Consider the following 24034-nt stretch of genomic DNA (forward strand, 5'->3'; position numbering starts at 1 on the left):
TAACTAGTTAACTATGATGCTTTTACTCATCTTGACCAAACATCTGATAATGACCTCCTTAACACCAGCAAGGGTTTCCTTGAAGATACTATAAATGATACTTTTATCACCTAAATGTGAGTTGAACCAACTAAAAGAGAAAGAACGCGAGTTGGGATAAGAACGCCAACTTGAACATCTATGACCGAAAAACTCCACCGACCAAGAGCTTAAAGATCTTTAATCCTCAATTGTTCAGGAATCAAAGCCTTCATTCATTAGAATTTAGAACAAAAGCCCATTCATGAAGAGCAAATTGTAAAACAAAAACAACGGACATGCTGCAATCCCATTAGAAATACTACAAAAGTTTGCAACTTTTGAAAGCAAGTCAAGGACCAAATGCAAGAGGACTCTATCTGGCGAAAAAGTTGAAAAACCATCTGCTTTTGGAGGTTGGCATCCTCAATGCTTTCTTCGTACTCAAGGGCTTGGTCTATACCGTGATTGAGGTCATCCACCACGCGTTCAGATCTCTGAAGTTGGCTTTTGAGCCCTGGGATCTGACGTTCAGATCTCTGGAGGTTTTGGATGGTATGAGCGATCAATAGAGACCAAAACAGATTGGAACTTGCTGTTTGCTGGTGAAGAAACAGTCCTAGTTTCTTTGCTGCCAGGAGTAATGTCAATTGAATTCGTGACGCCATCAATTGAAGTAACAACTTGGTTTATGGCAGCTTGGAAATTGTCATGTTCACTTGAGGTCTCAAGTTGAGAGATTGAGATGGTTGGGGATGGAGTTACCGAGATGGTTGGTACAAACACATTTCGGCTAGGTTGATTGTCTCCATCCCCTGGAGTTCCTTCAACCTGATCCTCTAAAATCACAACACCAGAAGGACCAACTTGTTCCAGCACTTTGTTTACTTGGCGCTGACGATTCCTATGCGGCGGTAAAAACAGAGGTTAAGTCTAAATGAATGAGCCAGAAATAAACTTGCAGCAAGACCAATGTTAGTGCATGGCAATAGTTATAACCGAGTCAACAAAAGACATGTCATGGCTTCCTTGAGATTCAATAGAACTTTTGGACGATAAAGTAATACTTACACTGAAAATTGTGGCTGCTTCATTGGTATTCCCTCGGTCTTGTTCAATCACAGGACTCATTGATGTCTCATTCTGCTGTTCCACAGGGGTTAGCTGTGTGCTCAACAGCTTGTTCCGAAATCTGAATTTCTTAACCCTTTTGTGGCTCAACATTGACGCTGCATGCGGTCTGAGCCTCTGAGCCAACATTTTGATAAACCAACAATTCCTCTTGAATTTCATCCAAGTCATTAGAAGGGGGCCGACTCTCTCCAAACTGAGAAGTCAAGAAAGAGGCATTAAGCATGTAGATGATGAATATCGAATTAATCAGTTCAAAAGTTTTACCTCTTCATTGCCATTAGATTCATGAACCACATTCTGTTCTCTTTGATCCCTCACAATGAATGTTTTGTCAGCAGTGGCAAAAAGAGAATTGGGTGTCATGTAGTCATCTTCCTCCAAAGCTTAGTATCAACATGAGCTGGAATAAATCCCTAGGATTGCAATAAAAGAGTTAAAAAAAAAAATTAATCAAATAACTGAAAGAGAAGTGATTTGAAGAGGTTACCTCAACTGAAAGAGAAGTTTGACAACAAGAGCTCGAAGTTGTATGATGAATTTCTGAGTTGGTGATGGTCAGCTTCGTATGTTTCCTTTAAAGTACCAACCAGGAAGATCTTCGATATGCAGTGCATGACTACCAACTATGAAGAATACTTGATACATGGGTTCCGTCAAAGCTTCAACAACAGGCACACCTGGTGCTTTTTGTGACCTCTCCTGACAGTCGTAAGATAAATCTCTTAAAAAAACCATCTGATGTCATCATGCTCAATGTATAATGGTTTATAAGGGTGGCTATAGTTCAAGCATATTTTGTGGACTGATCTCACTTTCCTTTGCCTTGTTGATAACTGATTATTATTGGATACACTAAAACATGCAACTTTAGAGTTTCTATGGTAATTAAGATGCAGCACCATAAGAAAAAAGGAACTAAAAATGTCAGGTCATTGTTAGGACACGCAAGCTAGCAGGATCTAGTTAGACCAATGGAACAATCCCGAGTCTAACTTCTCCAATGTCGGGTCATTGTTACAACCTTGCATACCTTCCCAATAACTTCTAGAGGCTCGGAAGAGATGCTCTTGACTCAGCTCCATCCTCGGTCCATGTGATGAACCAAAAGATTTTCTGTGACATAGCTAATCAGTCAAACTTGAGAACCAAGAACTTCAAGTTATGATATAATATACAACAAGGTATGCATGCAGCTTACCAAACTCTGATAGTCTGATGCCATTCTGAATGCATCAAGCTTCAATATGAGCAGTACAAGTAGCCTGGTCTACTTCTCATCTACAATGGATACATAATTAGAGGACAAGTATGTAACTTGAATTACAGAAGAAAATCAACAAATTTCAAATTATCAAAATAATTATGGGAAATTTCCTATCTGGAATGTCACCACGGAAAGACAAACCTTAGGGGTGAGGATCAATTTGTTTGGGAAGTCCAGCAATCCATTCAGCTATTCACATGGCCATGAATCATCATTTGCTGTATAAAAGCTACTTAGCTTGGATAATAGGTCCAGAGACTTGGCATAAAAATCACAGCATTTAAATTACCTGTATTTTGAAGAAATCAAGCCGAAGAAGTAATAACTAATAACTACTAAAATTGATACGGAGCTGAGCATCTGAGGAAGCACATTTATAACCAACCAGTAAGATCTTTGAATCTTTGACCTCTTCAATACCCTCAAGGGTTTCGGTCAATGCTACAACTCTGCAAGAACATGCTCAACTAATCACTGATGTATTTGAAGGCTAGGGGAAGACAATGCCTGATGTTTCCTTTCTGCCCTCCAATGATGACATCCATTGGAAATCAGTGTTGAAGCCATGCCTCCCTACGATACATAATGGTAATAAATGATTCAATTATAAATCCAAAGATATGATATATAACAGTCCCATGTAATAAAAATAATAACAGGTATGCATTAAGCTCACCAGTTCGAAAAAATGGACATTAGACAAATCTTTCCTTTTAAAAATGTGCTTGTTCCAAGAGAAGCTGAGGTCTGAAATCTGAATTAAAGAGGCCAAACAAATTAAAGAGAAATTATACGTCCAAATATGAAATATCCAATTAAATGAAGCCACTGTGACTCTAAACATCGAAGCAAATGTACCTTTTCACTTATCAGTCATCTTGTTTAATCATCTTCATCGAAAGATGCATCATCAGATTCGACTGTATCTTGATGCTTGCGATGTGAGTGAAACCTTGGCCCACTCCATGTCTGTAAAGGTCTTGGAGAATTGGAGATCCTTCGATGAGAAATTTCTGTAGTGGTGTCTTACACACGAAGGTCGGCAGTGCTTTAGCTTGTTGCAGTAAGAAATTGTCAACTCAGAGAGGCATGACTTGATTTTCAAGACAAAGGAAAGTTGTTGAGCTGGGATTCCAATCATATTAATTGGATGCTCATTTTCCCCATCCTGTGCAAAAGGGAATCTCCTGGTGAATGAGGGAAACAAGAGTAATCAAGGTTTCTTAACCTTCTTTAATCTCTACATCATGATCATTCCACACCTTGTCGGGTGGTAGTTTGATTGGTGCCTCAGCTACTCGACTTGAGCACCCCTCACCTAATTACATCCGAATAACCACAACAGTTAAAAGTCAATCTGTGATGCTGGACTTAGTGCTACTCATACATAGGTTAACAGAAAGATGTCAAACAAATTTTTTTTTTTGAAAGATAAAATGTTATCTAATAATTGACCAAAAAAAAAAAAAAACTTCAGAAAATGTAAAAGGGACGAAGGCATTTCCTCAGATAATGTTGCAACCTAACTCACAAGTAACAGCAGTTTCACTATATCCCTGCCTCAAGGCACCAGTTATGATATAGAGAGGTGTTAGCTTACCAAAGTAGCATCCCATCAGTTTTGCAACTCCAAGGCGATTCTATGCTTCAAGCTTTCAATCTGTGCTCCACATTTATCTTCTACAATACATGCAAAATTGGGGGACTTACTTACCTGAATTGAATCAGAAAATCAATTCTACACACGCCAGAGGAAGCAGAATATTATAAGCAATGAAGAAATAAGTCAAAATCAGCAGAAGGGATACAAGAACACCTAGTAGACCAAAGAAACTATCCCAAGTGTATAATGACAAATGCTGATTACAAAGTTAGACAATGGAAGTGTTACCTGTTTAGAAGTTGAGGTGAACTTCCAATCAAATGTTGGATGCATGATCATTTGCCCCATCCCTTGCTAAAGAGAATCTCCTACTGGACAAGGGAAACAAAAGTGAATGAAGGCTTTCTTATCTACAAGAAAGCAAGCACCTAAGCAAGTGTAGCCGTGTAGGTGTGACCGGTGGAGCCTTAGCTGCTTGACTGAGCTTTAATAACCTAGGTGCACCCAAACAACCCAAAAAATAAAGCAATGTGCCACGCATTACTCAAAACTAGTCTCAGGCTGACAGAGATATATGTGCCACAAACACCCATAGACCAAGAACTTCAAGTTATGATATACAGAGGTTACCAGAGTAGCATCCCATAAGCTTTATAACGCCAATACCAATCTAAATGCTTCGAGCTTCAATGTGAGCTGTATATGTATCCTGTTGTAATTTTCTCCTGCAATGAATACATAGTAAGAGGACTTGACTATAACCTGAATATAAAAGAAAATCAATGCTACACGAACATAAAAGACTTTCTTCTACTACCTTTATGTATAATGGTTTTTAAGGATGGTTATCATTCCATCAATTTTACACTATTCATGGTTATCATTCCGTGAATGTTTGTAAGGTGGTCATCTTGATGTTTTTCCTTCTAACTAGCACATCTGATGCATCATGCTAAATGTATCATCTATAATGTTTGTAAGGTGGTTATCATTCAATGCATTTTTCTGCACTAATTTCACTTGCTTATTCTTTTTCCATGACTAACTATCATAGGATACTAAAACATGCAAATTTAGAAGAAGAAAAAGGAATCATAATTCATAGTCATGACCTTCTATAGCATTATGCAGCACTACAAGATGAAAAGGAATCATAAATCATAGTCATGACATTAAAGAAGGTTTATGCAGCACTACAAGATGAAAAGGAATCATAACTCATAGTCATGACATTAAAGAAGGTCTTGAGCTAAACCAGTCATGTCCAGAACTCCAGATAACAATCTAAAGAAGTAATGAAAAATATGACTATATCCCATTATCCCCAGAAAACAAACAAGAGAAACAAAAGTATTGTACCATAGATTCAAGTCTTTCCCTAGCTTATTGTCACAGGACGAACAATGAAAATATAAGTTCAAATCAGAAGGAGTAGAATCTAGCCGCCCTCGGTACACCAAAGAAACAATTCCAGGACAAACTTTCTCCCTACAGCTTGTTTTGCACGACTTTGCCTAGCTTCCCAATACTCTAAATTCTCTAATACAGTCCAGACACTCGAACAATGCTCGGCTGCTTGACTAAGCTCCAACTCTGATCAGCCAAAAGGTTTTAAGAAATCTGAATTACTCACAACTTGAAATTCAAGAACTTCAAGTTATGTTAATACACACACACACGTACACATGCAGCTTACCAAATTAGCATCACATTAGCTTGACAATTCCTATGCCATTCCAAATGATTCAAGTGGTAACCTGAGCAGTACAAGTGGCCTGGTGCGATTCTTAACTACAATATAAACAAAACTAGAGGGCGTATTTAGAACCTGAATTAGAAGAAGATAATCATCACAAACTATCAAAACATTTATAGGATATTTAGTATATTTGGAATGTCAGCTAGCGCAACAGAAGGACAAACCTGAGGTGAGAGGATCATCTTGTCTTGGGAATTCCAGCAATCCTTTCGGCTAATTAAATGACCATGAATCATGATTTCCTGTGTACAAGCAACTTCATTTGCTAATAGATCCAGAGACTTCAGACAAAAATCATAGCTTTACAGACAGATAATAATGCTCTTTTCATCTTTCTTAGTTTCTTATAGTTAAATCATACCGCCCTGTAATTACCTTTCGTATCAAAGAAATCAAAGCACCTAAATTGACAGGGAGTTCAGTTCAGCATCTGAGGTAGCACAACCTTAACCAATTAACCAGCAACTCTTTTAATCTTTGACCTCTTCAGTATCCTAAAGGCTCTGTCATCAATGCTGAAAACAGGACTGCCTGATCCTGCTCATTTAATGATGTATCAGAAGGGAAAATCAATGATAGACTGTCTAGCAACCATCGATAAGAGGCAAATATAATGGCTGCTGTGGAATAGATGCAACATTCTACTCTCCAATAATAAACGCATCCATTGTTTACATGATTACATCTAACCTCACAAAACCAGTAGCTTGCAAAAGTTTGCCACAGATAATTAATACCCACACAGCAAAATATTCAACAAAAACCAACATGGCTAGGTAGTAACATTAGTACCTAAACATGAACAAGTTGAGCCTTGTTTCACTAAAGTTCAGAATACATTGACAATACAGTACACCACCCAACACACAAAACAAAGCAGAGGTTTTTCATTGACACTACCCATATCAATTTTTTTTCAATTTCAAAAACCATAACAACTCCATCACCAAAAACTACATTAGAACATAATGCAAACATGCACAACTTCAACAAAACATATATATAACATGAGGAAGAGACAATGATTCAATTCAGAGTACCTGCAATGGTTACAGGGGAATCATCGTCCTTGGACTCAACCTGGTAATCAGGACTCAATTAACTTGTTTATGCCTCAAGTTGAATCATGAGACTATGAAATATGAAATATCCAATAAATAGCAAGTGCATGCGACTATGAAATATTGAAGGAAGCATCCATACATGTTCAATCATCACTTTGGAAAGGAGCGAGGATATACAGGTCACTTGGGATGATATAAACTAAAATCATCATTCTTGGGTTCATCTTCATCTTCTTGCTGCATCAATTAAGACTATCTAATTTGATGTGCTCCTCTCCTTCTCTGTAAACGTCTCCGAGAATTGGACATTCGCAGTTGTGCAATTTCCAGTGGTGTCTTCGTCCAGCAGTGCTTTCAGTTGGCGGTAGTGACAAATTGATAACGAACAAAGGCTTGGGACTATTGAAAACCTTGCACAGCTTCCCAATAACTAAAGTCCAGAGACTACAAGAGATGCTCTTGAGTAAGCTCCATCCTCGGTCCATCTGATTAACCAAAAGGTTTTCTGTGACATAGCTAATCAGTCCAACTTGAAAACCAAGAACTTCAAGTTATGATATAATCTCAAATAGGTATGCATGCAGCTTACACTCTGATAGTCTGATGCCATTCTGAAAGCATAGCAAGCTTTAATACGAGCATTACAAGTAGCCTGGTGCGATTCTCATCTACAATAAATACATTCATACATAATTAGAGGACTTATCTATAAAAATGAATTACAGAAGAGAATCAATAAATTACAAACCATAAAAAGATTTGTGGGAGATTTCCCATCTGGAATGTCAGCAGAAAAGAAAAACAAACCTGAGGAGTGAGGACCATCTTGTGTTGGGAAGTTCAGCCATCCTTTCAGCTATTCACATTGCCGTGAATCATCATTTGCTCATTTTGCTGTATATAAGCGACTTAACTTCTCTAATAGGTCCAGGACTTGGCATAAAGATCAGAGCAGTGAAATTACCTGTATCTTGAATAAATCAAGCCAAAGAAGTAAAAATGGCTAAAGTTGATAAAAAGTTGAGCATCTGAGGAAGCACATATATATACTAAGAAGCACATATAATACCAATAATAACAGGTACGAAGATATCAAGCTCACCGGCCGGGTTGAAAATATATGATAAACGTAGCATTAGACTACTTAAGGCCTTTCCTCTTTAAAAATGTGCTATTGTTTGGAGAGAAGCTCAAGCCTGGAATGTGAATTAAAGAGACCAAGTGAATGATAGAGAAATTACACATCGATCAATCCAATTTAATAAGAAATATCCAATTAATTGAAGCAACTGCCACTCTTAGAAGCAAATTAATGTACCTTTTCATTCATCGAGAGATGCATCACCTTCCAGATTCGTCTTCTATCTAGATGCTTGGGATGTGAGAAATCTTGGCCCACTCCTCAGCTATTCCTGGTCTGTAAAGGTTTTCAACACTCAAAGCTGCTTCTGATGTCCAAGTCCCGTAGTGGTGTCTTCCGCAGGAAGTCCGGCAGTCCTTTTAGCTTGTCGCAGCCATGGATTGTCATGTAAGAGAGGCGTGGCATGATTGTAATATTATTATTTTCCACTCCTACCCACTCTTCCCATGACCACATTTCGAAGAAGTGGAGTTGTTCCAGCTTGGGGAATGATATGAAAATGGAAGACGACGAGGTTTGCACATCATCTATTCCCAAAAACTCAATTCCTACCTTTGAGACTCTTGCGAGATTCGAAATGGACAACGATTCAAGGGACGCCAGTTTCCCTAAAGGAGGCAAAACCCCACATTCCGTGCAAGTCTCAAGGCTGAGCATTCTCAAGCTGGCTAAAGACAACAACCAATGGGAGAAGGCGCCGCCTCTATACTTGTCGATGGATAAAGATTCCAAACTTGGATGCGGCTCTAAGCCATTCATAATTTCTCTACTCTCTCCTTCATCAGAATCCAAAGGGAAAACTAGCCTCAATTGCAGGAGGTGAGCCTTATTCACCATAATTGCTGCTGCATTCTCCGCCATATTTGGATTTCCTCGAATACGAATATCAAGACTCCCTTGAAGCTGGTTCAAGTCTTTCAGATCTACCAACTTGTTTTCTTCATCACCATCTCCGACATGAAACTCATCTAGCCTTTGCATATCTGTTAATTGCTCAATCCCTTTAATTAACTCTAGCTTCTCACATTCTTCAACATAAAGATGCCTCAAGTTAATCAGCCCTCGCACATCTACTTTTTTGAGTCTCAAGCAACAAACAAGTCGCAAGGTTTGCAGGTTGTATAAGCTGCCCAGGGCGCTGGGTAATTTCTCCAACTTATTATTTTTGGATAAATCAAGATACCTAATATGTATCAATCCACCTATCGTCTCGGGAATTTCTTTGAGATTCCAGCATTCAACAAGTCGCAAGGTTTGCAGGTTGTATAAGCTGCCCAGGGAGCTGGGTAATTCTTCCAACTCGTTATTATCGGATAAATCAAGATACCTCAAATGTATCAATCCACCTATCGTCTCGGGAATTTCTCTGAGACTACTCTCCCTCCACCGACCACACAAGCTTAATGTTCTAAGGCATTTCAATTGTACTATCAACTCAAACAATGGGCCAATGGAATTTTTGGATGAATCTATAGCCATCAAGGTACGTAATTTTTTACAATTGAGGAGAAAATGTGCCAATGACTCATTCCCTGTTGCGTGCACTAAAGTCAAATGTCGAATGTTATCCTTTGACACATCCCTTCTCTCACTAGCATCCAACTCAAAATCCAAAATCAAACATTCATGCTTGGTCAAATATTGTAGAAAGTCATGTACAATATCATGAATTTTGCATTTTATGTTTCCATTCTCATCATCTACCTCAATATCTTGAAAAAATGACCGCATTGCTAAGTCATCAAAATAATTTTGACCAACTACTATCTTTTCTTTATTGTCTTTGTCATTCAAATAATCTTGCGACATCCATAACTCAATCAAATAATTCCTATCGTACACGTAATCTTTTGGAAATGTAACACAATACAAAAGACAACGTTTGGTTGCTGGAGTCAAATCATGATAACTTAGTAGTAGTGGTCGAAAAACATCTTGTTGAATCTCTTTCAATTCCCATGTCTTGCTCTGTAAAACAGCTTGCCATTCATGAATCTTTTTCTTATTGCGCATCAGGCTTCCTAATGTCTTTGCAGCAAGAGGCAACCCATTACACCTTTTCACAATCTTCAATCCAATATCTTTATACTCTTTAGACACATTATTCTCGTCCATGTTTGCACTGTAATAGAACAATGACAAACAAAATGCATCGCTCAATGCCTTCAAAGAGATCATTTGAGTCGTTGTTGCTTTCATTAAAGTAGCAACCTCCTCCTTTCTAGTGGTCACCAATACTCTACTACCAGTAGCACCATAACGTAAAGGTTTGATCAATTCTTCCCATTGATCAGAGTTTGGGCTCCAAACATCATCTAAAACCAGGAGAAACTTTTTACCCTTAATCAATTTATATATACATTGCGTCAGGGTTTGCAACACATTTGAGCTTTTTGAACTATTATCTTTATCTATTTCTTCAATGATAGCTTGAGCAATCTTGATCTCATCAAAAGGGTCTGAGACACAGACCCATATTCTCTTGTTAAAATGAGATTTGACCTCTTCATCATTATAAACAAATTGAGCAAGAGTTGTTTTGCCCATTCCCCCCATCCCTACAATAGGGATGATAAGAGGAACCTCATTTCCCTCACTACTCTCACTCAGCAGCTTGCTGGCTATGAGGCTTTTTTCCTCATCTCGACCGAATGTTTTAACATTAGGAAGAGAAGTAGTTTTTGGTCGTTCAGGTAATTCGGAGACCCTTGTGATGTTTTGAAAGCTAAAATCTTGTTTTTCTTTAGCAATCGAAGCTATTCTTTCATTTAGGTCTTTTATTCTCACAGCGATATCGTGACGAAGCATTAACTGATTGACTTGGCCGAAACAAAAGCAAGAGGAAAGGAAGGGGAAGCATACCTTCTTCTTAGTAGTAACAATAAGAGCATTTTCACCTTGTTTTTCTTGTTTCTCCATTTGTTGCTTCAGAACTTCAGTTATCCACTCATCCAACACGTCATCCATGTCGAAGGAAACTTCAGTCAGTACACTCAGCCAACGTCTCACGGTGGCCTCGGTGACTTGTCTCTGCTCTGCATCCTCGAGCACAGCTTGAATAGCTTCGAGATTGCGGGTGAGGCTCTTGACTTCTTTCTCAACACCAGTGACCAGTTTGAACTCTCCTCCGACCTTGTCAAGGGTGATCGTAGCCAAACGCTCAAGGAGAACGTTAACAAGTACTTCAGCCATGTTCTTACTTGAAGGTCTGATCTGGAATGAAAGTGAAAAAGAGGAGAAATACGGAGTAGCAACTAACAGAAATGGCGTGCTATCCCAACTTTATATCGCATTAATCGTCTCAGCCTAATGTGTGGGTGGCTTTAATGTCTCAGCTCAACGTGTGTCACGCGACTTACTAATGCAATGATTGCAATCAGCGATAGTTTCACACCACTGACACTCAAATTTCTTATCTATCAAAGGAAGCTAGTAAACAGTAAAGACCAAGTTGCTTTCGGCTTCAAGGTAATGGTGATAGAATTTGTTCTCTGCAGACAGTAGTTGGCCCTTTCTAACATCAACGTTTCTGTGCTGGATTTTATTTGATGTTGACTTTGCTTTGGAGTGTCATGGACCAAAATAAATTATTGAAGAGATAAAAAGACGTCTCTACTCTTTCAATACTTTTTCCGAGTGATATGAATCACACTGGAAAACAAAGGTGGAAACAATCTGGAAGCATCGATCTTTGTGGGGATAATGGGGCACTTTGGCTATGTCAATATGCATAATTGGAATTATGATTGATATGAGGAGAAACCATGTATGCTAAATACAAAATTAATTAATCCGAATATCTCATGAACTATGTATGTTGTGAATGCATCTATGGAGATACATAATCACATATATTTTGGGTGGAATGAAGATAAATTTTAACAAATGGAACTAATTTTATCATTATTGAATTTCCTTAGTTGGGGTGTGTGTGTTTGGTGGGGTGGTAAGGCTTTGGTCTCATATATAAGAGGCAGTAGTTCGAGCCCCATCAAGGGTGGGAGTGGGGTGAGTGTTTTAAAAAAAAAAAAAAAAAAAAATTTCCTTGGTTGTGACCGATCAATTTCCATAGTCGTTAGAGGCAATCCTATCAATTTCCATAGTCGTTAGAGGCAATCCTTACTCCTACCTACTTGTTCCCCAATTTCAAAATCTAAGAATTCATGTGTTTACTAACACATGAAGGAATCAGAATTGGTGTAGGTCCCACCTATTTATCAGGAATTGATTCCTGAATACTCAAGAATTCGATTACGAATGAGGGAGATGAGTTTAGGAATCATTCCTCCGGAATCAATACCGATTCCTTTCTTCTCCCATTCCACTTGTCTCCGATTCATGGTTATTTTTCATTCCAAGTAAGTAAACATGTCATTATATCTTTTGGGTGATGTATGGAGATTAATCAAGAAGTGAGGCATAAGTAAAATTCTCCTGATTTTCTGCTGCAAAACTCGAATCCTTTTTCAACATGTTCCGAAACAGTTGGGAAATGTTGTTTGAGTGCTTACCGTTTACACAACCCTGGATTGCTGTAACCATTTCACCTTGTTATTGACTACCTGATTCATTGTCGACAAATTTAAAAAAAAAAGTCTCTACTCGTTTTGACACTTTTTCCCGAGTGGGAAAGAAAAGAGAAGACAGTCGAGAAGCATCTTAATGATCGAGGAAAAAGTGGGGAAAATAATGCCAATGTACATAATTGAGAGTTTGTTTGATATGAAAAGAAAAACATGGTGGGGCGGGGGACAGCCCCATTTGTCTGCTCAATCAGTTGACTAATATTAGAAGTGCTAACATAGTAACATGTGAGTGAAATGGATGTGAGAAAGATCAGACTCGTATCAAAAAAGAAATTATGTAATTCGATAATCTCAATAACTATTTATGTGTGTATGCGTAGGCATGTGTTTTTTTTTTTTTTTTTTTTGGTATTACAAAGCAAACAAAGGCCAGAGAGGCACAAAGGAAAGAAAGTAACAGACTAAAAAAATCTAGCAGTGACGCATTGCCCAAGCTATGGAGGAGGGCCAGCCGCGTCAAAGAGCAGAATACGCATGAGGGAGGTAGGAGGGTTGGTGACCCAATCCGCCGGACACACCCTGCGAGATGCCAAAGCTGCCACACAGTCTGCAGCAGCATTTGCATTCCTACTGGTCCAAAGCCAGTTAACACGAGTAAACTGATAGGCATTAACACGAGTGCGAGATACAATCTGAGAAGCCGACCAATCCACCGCCGAGTGGGGCTTTTTAAAGGCTGAAATCAGAACCAGAGAGTCGGATTCCAGCTGAAAAGAAGAAAGAGAGAGAGAGGAGGCTAAACTGAGGCCAAGGTTGAGAGCCAGAGCTTCAGCCGCCATAGAGGAGGAGGCTAGCATTCTTTGAGATGAGCCGCCAATTAAGGTCCCTGCAGAATCTCGCAGAATAGCTGCCAAACCACAAACAAGGGACTCTGGATCCCAAGCCGCATCAGTATTAATTTTCAGCACTCCCCGGGCCGGAGCAACCCAACCAGCAACTTGGGATGTCTCTGACGAGGATCTCAATGGATTCTTCTGATTTAGGGCGCGGGGCATCATGAGAAATTCCTGCGAGGCAGTAAAAGCCCTTGAGGCAACAGCAATTGGATCCGGTGAGGTGTGGTTGAAAACAGTGCGGCATCGTTGCTTCCAAATGTACCATAGCAGATAAACCACATGTGTTGTGAACTGGGCATCCTGAACTGCCAGATGGTCACCAAACAGAGCAAGGATCCATCTATCCAAGGATGTAATAGCTTGAAGATCAATTCTGTAGGAAAGAGGGTGAGAAAACCAAGCTCTAGTCGCCCACGGGCAAAGAAATAAGACATGTTTAATGGTTTCTGGATGTGCATCACAGATAGGGCACATAGGGGAAGTAGATAGATGCCTTCTGTGTCGGTTATCATTTGTTGCCAGAGCATTAGAAATAGCCCGCCAAAGAAAATGCTTAATTCTGGGAGTGGCTCTGACCGCCCACAGCCATTTCCAAACCTTCTCATTAATGGAATGGGAGTGAAAAGGATGTATGGAGCGAAGTGGGGTATGGGTCGAAATTTTGAGCTTGTAACCAGATTTAACAGAATAAGCTCCCGTAGTAGTAGCTGACCAAATAAGTTTGTCAATATCATTCAGGGAGCCAAAAGGGGTTGCCCTGATTGCAACAATTGTTGCAGCCGGCAGATTGTTAGATAAAGAACCCAGGTTCCATGAATCATTTCGTCTGTCAATAACCTGATGTACTGAGACAAATGGTGCATCAGTAGGCATGTGAGATAGAAGGTTGAAAGAAGGGTACCTCTGTATCCAGTTATCCCCCCAGAAATCAATATTATGGCCCGACCCAATCTGCCAAATAGAACCCGCACATAGTAATTCACGGCCTGCAAGGATGCTAGACCAGGCCCAGGAAGGGGAGGATCCCTGTGTAGCTTCAAGAAATGAGCACCGGGGAAAATAGCGGCTCTTAAGCACAGACACCCACAAAGCATTCGGGTTGGAGAGAATACGCCAACCCTGTTTGGCCAAGAGAGCAAGATTGAAATCAGCTAAACCACGGAATCCCATCCCTCATTCGGATTTTAGGAGTGACAGAGAACCCCAATTTTTCCAATGGATTCCCGAGGAGGAGGAACTACCCCACCAAAAGTTCGCTAGAACAGAATTGATCTTGTTACATAGTGTGTTGGGAAATTTGAACACCGACATCGGGTAAGCCGGAACCGCCATGGCCACAGATTTGATCAAAATTTCTTTCCCAGCCTGTGTAAGATGTGAATTGTTCCAACCCAAAATCTTTTTGGATAAATTATCTTTAACATAAGTAAGAGCAGAAACTTTGGATCTTCCCCGAATGGTCGGAAGACCCAGATATGAGCCCGGATTCAGAACCGTACGAATTCCCATGATAGCGCTGAGAAGGTGTACAATCTCAGGAGATGTGTTTGGGCTAAAGAAGAGTGATGATTTTTCCAAGTTGATGGATTGACCTGATGCACTACAATAATGGTGAAGAGTATCCGACAATGCCTCACAATTGTAAAGAGTGGCCTTGAGGAAAAAGATCGAATCATCAGCAAAGAATAAATGACTAACCAAAGGGCCGTCAGGGTTCAACTTAACCGCATCCAGTAAGTTGGCATCACAAATTTTCCTGATCATAGAAGACAAAACATCATTGACAAATAAAAAGAGGAAAGGAGAGAGGGGGTCGCCCTGCCTTAGTCCCCTTGTCGGTTTGAACCGCCGGCCCGGTGAACCATTGATCAAAAGAGAGTACGAAACAGATGTAACACAAGCCATAACCATCCGGACCCACATTGGGTGGAATCCCATCTTGAGAAGAACTTGTTGTAGGAAGTTCCAATCAACACGATCATAAGCTTTATTCATGTCCAATTTGAGAGCAAATTCACCCGTACTATTGGTTGATTTGAGGAGCTTTAGATGGTGAAAGAGTTCGTGAGCAACCAAAATGTTGTCCTGTATTTGTCGTCCAGGAACGAAAGCTGATTGGTTGTCAGAGATGAGAGTTGGCATGAAGAGCTTAAGTCGGTTGGAGATGATCTTGGCAAGAATCTTGTAGGCAAAATTGCAAAGAGCGATTGGTCTGAACTGAGATGCAAACTGAGGGACTTCCACCTTTGGTATTAAAGCAATGAAAGTACTATTGAAGCTGTCCAGAATAGTGGAAGTAGAGAAGGATGTAGATGTAGCTTCAAAAACAAGATGCTTCACTATATCCCAATATGTTTGATAAAACGTGCATGAAAACCCATCAGGACCAGGGGCCTTAAGTGCTCCCAAATCAAAAACAGCTTCTCTGACTTCCTCAATTGTAATATCTGCCAACAGAGCCATATTCATTTCCACCGTTACCACTTGATCAACAGAGCTGATAACTGTAATACCCCGAAAACCCAAATTATTTTTCGAGGACATTTTAGAATGATTTCATAGTCATGGAAGGAAGTACGAAGCTTTGAGGAGTTGTGAAATTAGTTCGAACGAATTTATTTTGAAATCGAAGTCATTTAGGGGGGTCTCAAAAAGTGACTTTTTATACGTTTGGAATTTGGGAAAACTTCCTTCACGAAAGTTGTAGAGATCGTCGATAAGATCGCGTGCATATGTGGAACGCAATATTTGGAGTTTGTATGAATAAGTTATGAATATTTGAAAATTGGGAATTTTCTATAAATAAGGAAATTTTCAGTTTTTTTTGAAAAGGACCAAAAATTACGTTTTTTGCTAAAGAGCCCCCCCCTCCCCCGGTTCTCTCTCTTCCGCGTCTCCTCAGACCCGGAAAATCTCCTCCGACTCGACCCGGCCGAACGGCGGCCCTCCGGCCACCTCCGGCCCCAGACCCGGGCTCCCCTGGCATCGCAGCTCCAAGCTCGGCCTCCCTCTGGTGTCACCTTGCTCCGCCACTGCCCCGAACGCTGGATCGAAGGAGGTCCAGTTTCGTCCGATCGGACCCGGCCGGAAAACGACTTTTCCGGCGATGCACGGGCCGATCGTTCCCATTTTCATGATCTCCTCCTCATGCTGATCATCCCTATGTAAGTCTTTCATCACGATTTTGTGTATTGAATGCTAGATTAAGCGTTGACTTTTTGGACGGTTCTGGTTGAATCTGGGTTTGGATCAGACGCTCCAGATTAATCCAAACTTCAAAGCTTGATCTAGGACGATCTAGGCCGAATCAGACTTAGCTCCAGTTACGAAAGTTGATCACCCTTTAATTCTAAAGAAGTTTGTAGTTGGTCACTTTGCCATCGGAGGTGGTTGACCCGCCGTTGACCGCCGGTTTGACTGCTCTTGTGGCGGCGCGTCCGGCCATATTTTTGCTTTCTGTTTTCAGTTTATTCATCTATGCATCCATACGAGTGTTTTGATATATTATAAGGTTATTTTGGAAAAAGTTGATGAATAGTGGATTTACGTTTTTACGTTTATCTTCGGTTTTCGATCTTTGAAGATCAGACCATCGGTTTTACTTCAAATTTTAATATGTTGATCGTATGACTGTCCCGGTGACTTTGTGAGGTCACGGGTGAAGATCCGACCGTTGGATCTTCGTATAATTGTGATTTAGTGCTTCGGAAGGCGATTCGTGAGAATCCGACCGTCGGATTTTCATGAAATTTTATGGAGATGCTTATAAGGACGATTCAGGAAGATCCGACCGTTTGATCTTCGTGATATTTTTGGAGGATGATCCTAAGGGCGATCCGTGAGGATCCGACCGTTGGATAATCATATAATTTCGATCCGACCGTTGGATCGTCTTTATTTTCGAATCCGACTGTTGGATCACCTTTATTTTCGAATCCGACCGTTGGATCGTCTTTATTTTCGAATCCGACCGTTGGATCACCTTTATTTTCTAATCCGACCGTTGGATCGTCTTTATTTTCGAATCCGACCGTTGGATCACTCTTATTTTCGGATCCGACCGTTGGATCATCGTTTAATTTTGTTTATGAGTTGTTGACTAAGTTAGGATCATGTTTGACTAGGTGATTGATGGTCATCCTTGGTGAGCGGTTTTGGTGTGTATTGTGAAATTGAAGACGCAGCGGGATTATAGGTGAGTAAACCTCACGCGTTCATATTACGAACCGAGTACTTTTAATTAAATTATTTGTCGTAATTGTGTGAAAAATATTTATGGAATAAATATTTGTTTTAAATCATAGGGACTTGATCAACTACGGTCCATAGGTAAGTAAAATGATTTTAAATTATACAAAATGAATGTCCTGTTTTCTTGCGTGAACTATAGTTGGTATTAGTAATTATCCCTGAGCGGATGATTATGTATATATATATATATATATATATTTACGTGGATATATATATGGAATGGTGTGACATTGAAGAGTGTGGAATTGTGATGATTTATTTATTATGGTTTGAGATGTGGCTTTATACGAGAATTACCATATTTATATGTGATGATTTTGATCACTGAGTTATGTGGATTTTATGATGGACATCGGGGGATGTATAGAGTGTTGGGATGTAGTGCTATGAGGACAGGGAGTCCGAAGAACGCCGGTTAAATAATAACCGAGATGTCGTGCTCTGAGGAAGGGGAGTCCGAAGAACGTCGGTTAAATAATAACCGAGATGTAGTGCTCTGAGGACTGGGAGTCCGAAGAACGCCGGTTAAATAATAACCGAGATGTAGTGCTCTGAGGACAGGGTGTCCGAAGACCGCCGGTTAAATAATAACCGAGATGACAGGTAACAAGGTAGTTAGAACTCTAATGTGTTGTTGGTGTTGGGTCCAAACAGTTGGGATGGACCAAAGTGGTAGTATTGTGGGTAGAGATTTGTAGAAAAGTATTCGTTGTGGTTTTCCCGTGTTTTGTTTGATGTTTTATCACAAATGTTTTGATTGTTGATTTTCACTTGAGATAAAATAAATGTGTTATAAAATCAACATTCCTTTCTTGTTTACTCATACGAGCTTTGCAAAAAGCTTACTGGGTTTTGTTTTGTTGCAACTCCCGGTACACTATTCAAATTGTGTAGCGGGAAATCTTGCCGGTTAGGAGAATCAGGGCGGTGATCGTGCGGGTTAGAGTAATTGTTGTAGTTTTACAGTGATTGTAATAGTGAGGTGAGTTAAGTTCAATTGGAGCTTTACAATTTACTTTGTATAAGTGAGTTGTAATAATTAATTTGAAATTTGTAATTTGAGAGTTTTGCGTTATAGTTATATATTCATGTCTCGGATTTGAATTGTTTATTCAAAATTCGGGGCGTGACAATAACAGTGTGCAAGTGATCAGTAGGGCTTGCTCGATACATATCACGATAGAAATTATTCATGTGTGCTACAATATCAGATTCCCGTGTGAGCCAAATACCATTGCCATCATCAATGCGCAGAACCTTATTTCGTCTTCGATGCATCAAGGTGGACTGATGAAAGAAGTGAGTGTTGAGGTCCCCGCTGGCCAACCAAGAGATACGGGATCTTTGGTTCCAGTATTCCTCTTCAAGAGACCAATAGGATGTAATTTGTGCAGTAATAGAGGAAATTTCAGCCTGAACCTCACAATTTTCCATGTCAAGTAAATCTTCAATTCTGTTTTGGCTCAGAATGACCTGATTACCAAAATTTAGGAAGATGTTCTTCGCCCAGAGAGTGAGGGCAGACTTACAGTGATGAAGGTTGGTCATCCAGCGTTGATTGGGAGCATCAGAGTCAGTCTGCCAATTTGATTTGACAATGTCAAAACTAGTAGGATGATTGGTCCATAATTGTTCGAACCGGAATAGAGGTGGATCCTTAATTTCAGCAGGGCTGGTGTCCAGCAAGATGGGACTGTGATCCGAGCCAAGGAGAGGGAGATGGAAGAGCTGGGACCGACATTGATTTGCAATCCACGAGTTATTAACCAAAGCCCTGTCCAATCTTTCCTTGAAACCAGGTAAACTCCGGTCCGTGAAAAAGGAGATCAGAAAGTTGGCAGTGAGAAAGAAAATCCTGAAAGAGCTGCATTCTCCATCTAGGTTGAGCAAGGCCTCCCCATTTTTCATGTAGCCACAGAATCTCATTGAAGTCACTCAGACACAGCCATGGGGAAGAGATTGCATGAAAAGAGGTGTAACAAGAACGCCAGAAAGCATTTTTTTGATTAACATGGGGATTCCCATACAACCATGATATCTTACAATGAAAAGCTTCCGAAACAAAACAAACAGAAGTATTAATATAATTAACCGTGCCGAAAATACTGGAAACATGGACAGTATTGTCCCAGAAAAGAGCAAGGCCACCACTACCATTGGCATTTGGATTGATTACAAACATCTGATCAAACCGAAGATTATTCTTCCAAAGGTTAAGCACCGGTTCCTGCTGCCGAGTCTCCATAAGAAAAAGCATAGAGGGGCTATAACGTTTCACCAAACGTCGAATTGTTTTTCCAGTCAGGTCCGCCCCCAGGCCCTGACAATTCCAGGAAATGAACCTCATGGTGGACCCGTGACTGCATCAGGCCAGTCACCGGTGCCTTGATCCGTCCGAGGGACAAGATCAGCTTGGGGGTTTTCAGAAGGAGGCAAAGGATCATCTTCCAAAGCCAAGAGGGTAGGAGGAGGCAACACAAAATCCTGAGAGTCTCCAGCCAGAAGTATGTTCTGATCCGAAGTTTGGATGAGAAGTGATCCATGAATACCAGAGCTTTGAACCGGTGTGATTTGACTTGAAGAGTGGTGGGTTAATGAGTTGAGATCCAGTGGTGCACGAGTCGGGTGAGAGTTCTCTGCTAAAATTAGTTGTACCACAGAAAGACCTTCAGTAGTTGCAAGGGTTTCTCTTTGGAGGGCTTCCCTTTCAGACTGCGATGTTCCCCTCACAGGAATAGTTGCCGAAGCTGGATCAGACAGTTTTCGGCGTCCACCGCGACCACCACCTCTGGTACCACGGGTTCTTCCCCTTCCTCTAGTCTTCCGAGCAGCAACAGATCTGTAAGGACTCGAATCATCGAACAAGAAACTAGCAGGAGTCAAACTGGTTTGGTGAAGATCCGAAGCAAAAGCCAAGGAAAGCTCTGGATCGAAATCGGATAAAGATCTGATCTTTGATTTCTTACTCTTCCGATCAGAAACATTTGGGATTTCCTTAGCAATACGTTTTAGGCGGAGTTAGTCGAGAAAGGATGCAATCCCAGTGATGGAGGTGTCATTTTGTGGTGATGCAAGAGGTATGGTTATGGTTTGTGAATGTGTTGGGTTGGGAGCCGCTTGTGTAGTGGATGTGATGATGGGTAGGTTTGAAAAGTCAGGAAGGTTCGGGTTCTGAAGATGGGTAGTGGAGGACAAATGGAGTGGGGCATATTGTGTTTGGATAGGGTTATGTGTCTGATTGGGTGTGTAAGGGTGAGGTGGTGGTAGTGGGACAAACTCACAGATTGAGTTATCAAAGATAAATTGGGTGTGTCCCATATTGATATCTCCCGATGGGCCCAAGGTGGGGAATAAAGTTGGGGGTGATCCATAGCAACAGCCAGAGATTCCATCTTGGCATGCATCCACAACCAGATCATCATCAAAACCATCACAGATTTACCTTTGTCAAGAGTTTCAGTAGAGGAGGAGGCCACCTGGGTGGTAGGCAGGGTTTCGGGAATGCGGACCTCCGTTTCCTGTGACGGAGGGTTTTCAGTGATCACAAGAGTAGATCGACGAAGAGGCCGGTTGGTGTTGAAAAATTGTTTAGGGGCTTGGATCAGGGGATGGGGAATCGAGTATGAGGAGGAGTAATGTTGGCTGCTTTGCCTGGCTTGGAAACACTGTCCATGGAAGCGATCCCATCCCCGATCCCCAACAGATTGGGTGCCCGAAGTCAGCCGTCTAGCAGCCGGCGTTATCATCCACACTCCCAATTGCTCAGCTCTTCAGGATCGAGCGTGATTGCAGAAACGTTCACTGTGACTGAGTCGGCCACAGTTGTAGCAGAGTAGAGAGATTCTTTCATATCTGAACTCAATCCAGAGTGGAGGGCTGGAGCCTCATCTGATCCACACCCCCGGGCCACCTGATTTTGTGTGTTATGTTCACCCGGATTCAAAGGAAACCCCTCCATCCATTGACAGAATTAGGATTTTCAACATTAAGAACTGTACCTGCAACTGCTCCCAGAGTATGAGTATTGGCTAGAGTCATCTGGCCCCGGGCCGTGAGCTTGAACCCAGATAGCCAAAAGGTGGACCGGGACATCCTCAAGTCTGGCGTCGAGAGGCCACAAGTTGATGCAGATAGTGTGTCCCATGACCGACCAGGGTCCTCTATTCAAAATTTGGTGTCCAGTTTCCGCTTCCATAGGGGTGATGGTGAAAGTTCAGTGATCCCTGATAGCTTCAATGTGGACCTCCCCAAGATCAGCCCAAGCACAGGTCAAGATCCGGATCACCGCAGCAACGTTGAGAAATTTTTCAGCTACAAGGAAGCCAAGTAGGGTGAGTGGTTGTTCCACTTGGGGATCCGGCTGATTCAGATCAAGGACCTGATCATCCGGGTTTGGATTATTCTCTGGGTTTGGGTTAACATTCTCTGGGTTTGGGTTAACATTCTGGTTAGGTTCCATGTGGGTAGCTAAGGACTTTAGAGGCGATCGATGGAAGAACTTTTGTGGAGCAGTGTATTGACTGTGATTAAGCATGAAGTTGTTTATGCTTGAGTATGATGCTGATCGTTCGACTGACTTTATATAGAGGTTGTGATGGATATAGGGCCTTAAATTTGGATTGGGAGAAGAGGGTATCTGCATGGTTTGAATGCGATTTGATTGGTATGACCAGATTTAGGCCTTGCCGGGTCTTCTTGCAGGGGACAAACGGTGTGTGACTGATGATGATGAGATTCGGTAGGCTACGGACTACGAAATTTCTGGAAAATTGAAGCGGACTGAAGAAAAACGGGGGGGGGGGGGGATGAACTGAAGTTGGAGTCGGGATTGATTGCGAGTGAAGACGATGCGGCGGAGCACGTTGGATGGACATGAAAAGTAATGGCATAGAAGCTGGGGATCCTAGTAAAGTGGGGATATGGTCGGTAGTAATGGCCAAACGGCGGAGGTGGTTGAAGTGACCAGGTGGTTGAAGCAGATCCAGTGCAGTTAAGCAGAGGTTCAGAACTAATTCCGGGAAGTCCACTGATGGGAGTGGGGTGTTCACTATTGGTAGTGGGGGTGGGCTCTATTCCTAGAGAGAGACGCTCTCAACCTAGTGAGAGGAACTAGAGTCTGAACTCATAAATTTTCATCTTGGTCAAGTGCAACTAATTATTTGCACTTTCTTGCGTAGGCATGTGTTTGAACTGAGTGTTGGTGCATGGGCGTACTTACTGGGAAGAGGACTGGAACCTTCAAGGAATGAAACTACATTTCCTCACAGCACATTTTTGCATTTTTTTTAGTATAAACATTAAGGATTAATAAACAATTGATAACATTCCTACTGAGTTCTTCAGTCGAACTCACGATCTTCCACTTACAAAATAAGCACGAATGTCACTAGATAATAATATAGTGGGAGATTTTTTTTTAATTTTATTGAAAGAGAACTTCATTCATAATGAACTTAAATACAATGAAATAGGGTACAAAATCGTCTGTTCAATAGAACTTTGTTTTATAAAATATTTGAAGAGGTGTATTAAGAACCATATTAGAGTAACTCCAACAGCTTCCCCATATATATATATATATATATATATTTTGTATTTTAAGAAAAAATGAGTCACTTTTACTCTAACAGATTCCCTATAACTATCCCCATTTTAGAGATAGTGAGGAAAAAGAAAATAAAATTCTCTAAATTTACAACAATCTCTAAAATTTTAAGGAAGATTATGGAAATTTTAGAGATTGCTGTAAAATAGATATTTTGATGGAGTTGGGAATGAAAAATTGCTTAAAGCTTTGACTTTTGCTTTTCTATAATACAAAAATTATAGGGAAGCTGTTGGAGTTGCTCTTACCAAATAGTGATCCATAATGAAATTATAAATTAGGATTACAGAACAGAATTCTTATAAGATGTTTGGGTAAGTGAGGTTAGTGTAGCTCAAATTTGGGTAAATAGACATTTTCCCAATAATATTCTCCAGTGACCTATGAGATCTCCGACGAGGTTTTCCGGTGACCAAAGTCTGGTGAAATCTCCAATGACTTCTCTCTCTAAGTGACAAAGAGAGGGAGGGCCAAATTGTCTAAAAAATAAACAAAAAAAATTTAAAAAAAAAACTTGAATGGGTATTAGGGCAAAAAATATAGGGGAAATGATCATTTACCCAATTTTAGCTTAAAAATTGCCCACTTGCTCCACTAACAGTTTTTTAACCCCATTTACCCAAAACACTCTAAGAGATTATTTCCCTAAGACTCAATTAATTCTTTTTATTTATCTTTGTGACTTTTTTGCCATCTCCTTCTTTCTCACTTAGAGAGAGAAGTCATCCTCCATCTTACTGTGCTCCGGTCACCAGTGGCAGCCGCGGACTCCT

At 40.7% G+C, this 24034-nt stretch overlaps 1 protein-coding gene across 26 annotated transcripts; it reads right to left on the minus strand.

Annotated features, from left to right (window-relative positions):
* Positions 1-157: 157 nt before the first annotated feature.
* LOC112170846 (putative disease resistance protein RGA3) lies at positions 158-11444 on the minus strand. Of its 26 annotated transcripts, none has more exons than XM_040509718.1 (23): positions 8161-11444; positions 7945-8038; positions 7650-7806; positions 7432-7510; positions 6982-7347; positions 6819-6858; positions 6154-6315; positions 5943-6020; positions 5716-5847; positions 5379-5612; positions 4650-4744; positions 4308-4390; positions 4017-4093; positions 3275-3734; positions 3093-3170; positions 2706-2989; positions 2558-2634; positions 2351-2430; positions 2183-2265; positions 1640-1851; positions 1417-1565; positions 1090-1345; positions 158-922 (listed from the first exon to the last, which is right to left on the minus strand). In XM_040509718.1, exon 1 carries the CDS (start codon positions 11173-11175, stop codon positions 8272-8274), a length of 2904 nt encoding a protein of 967 aa, XP_040365652.1. In that variant the 5' UTR covers positions 11176-11444; the 3' UTR covers positions 158-922; positions 1090-1345; positions 1417-1565; positions 1640-1851; positions 2183-2265; positions 2351-2430; positions 2558-2634; positions 2706-2989; positions 3093-3170; positions 3275-3734; positions 4017-4093; positions 4308-4390; positions 4650-4744; positions 5379-5612; positions 5716-5847; positions 5943-6020; positions 6154-6315; positions 6819-6858; positions 6982-7347; positions 7432-7510; positions 7650-7806; positions 7945-8038; positions 8161-8271. The 26 variants fall into 26 exon arrangements, with proteins under 26 accessions (XP_040365652.1, XP_040365639.1, XP_040365627.1 ...); XM_040509705.1 differs by having other exon boundaries at positions 4017-4096; XM_040509693.1 differs by having other exon boundaries at positions 4017-4130.
* Between the last annotated feature and the right edge of the window lie 12590 nt (positions 11445-24034).

Source organism: Rosa chinensis, chromosome 1, assembly GCF_002994745.2.
Source record: "Rosa chinensis cultivar Old Blush chromosome 1, RchiOBHm-V2, whole genome shotgun sequence".
Lineage (NCBI taxonomy): Eukaryota > Viridiplantae > Streptophyta > Magnoliopsida > Rosales > Rosaceae > Rosa > Rosa chinensis.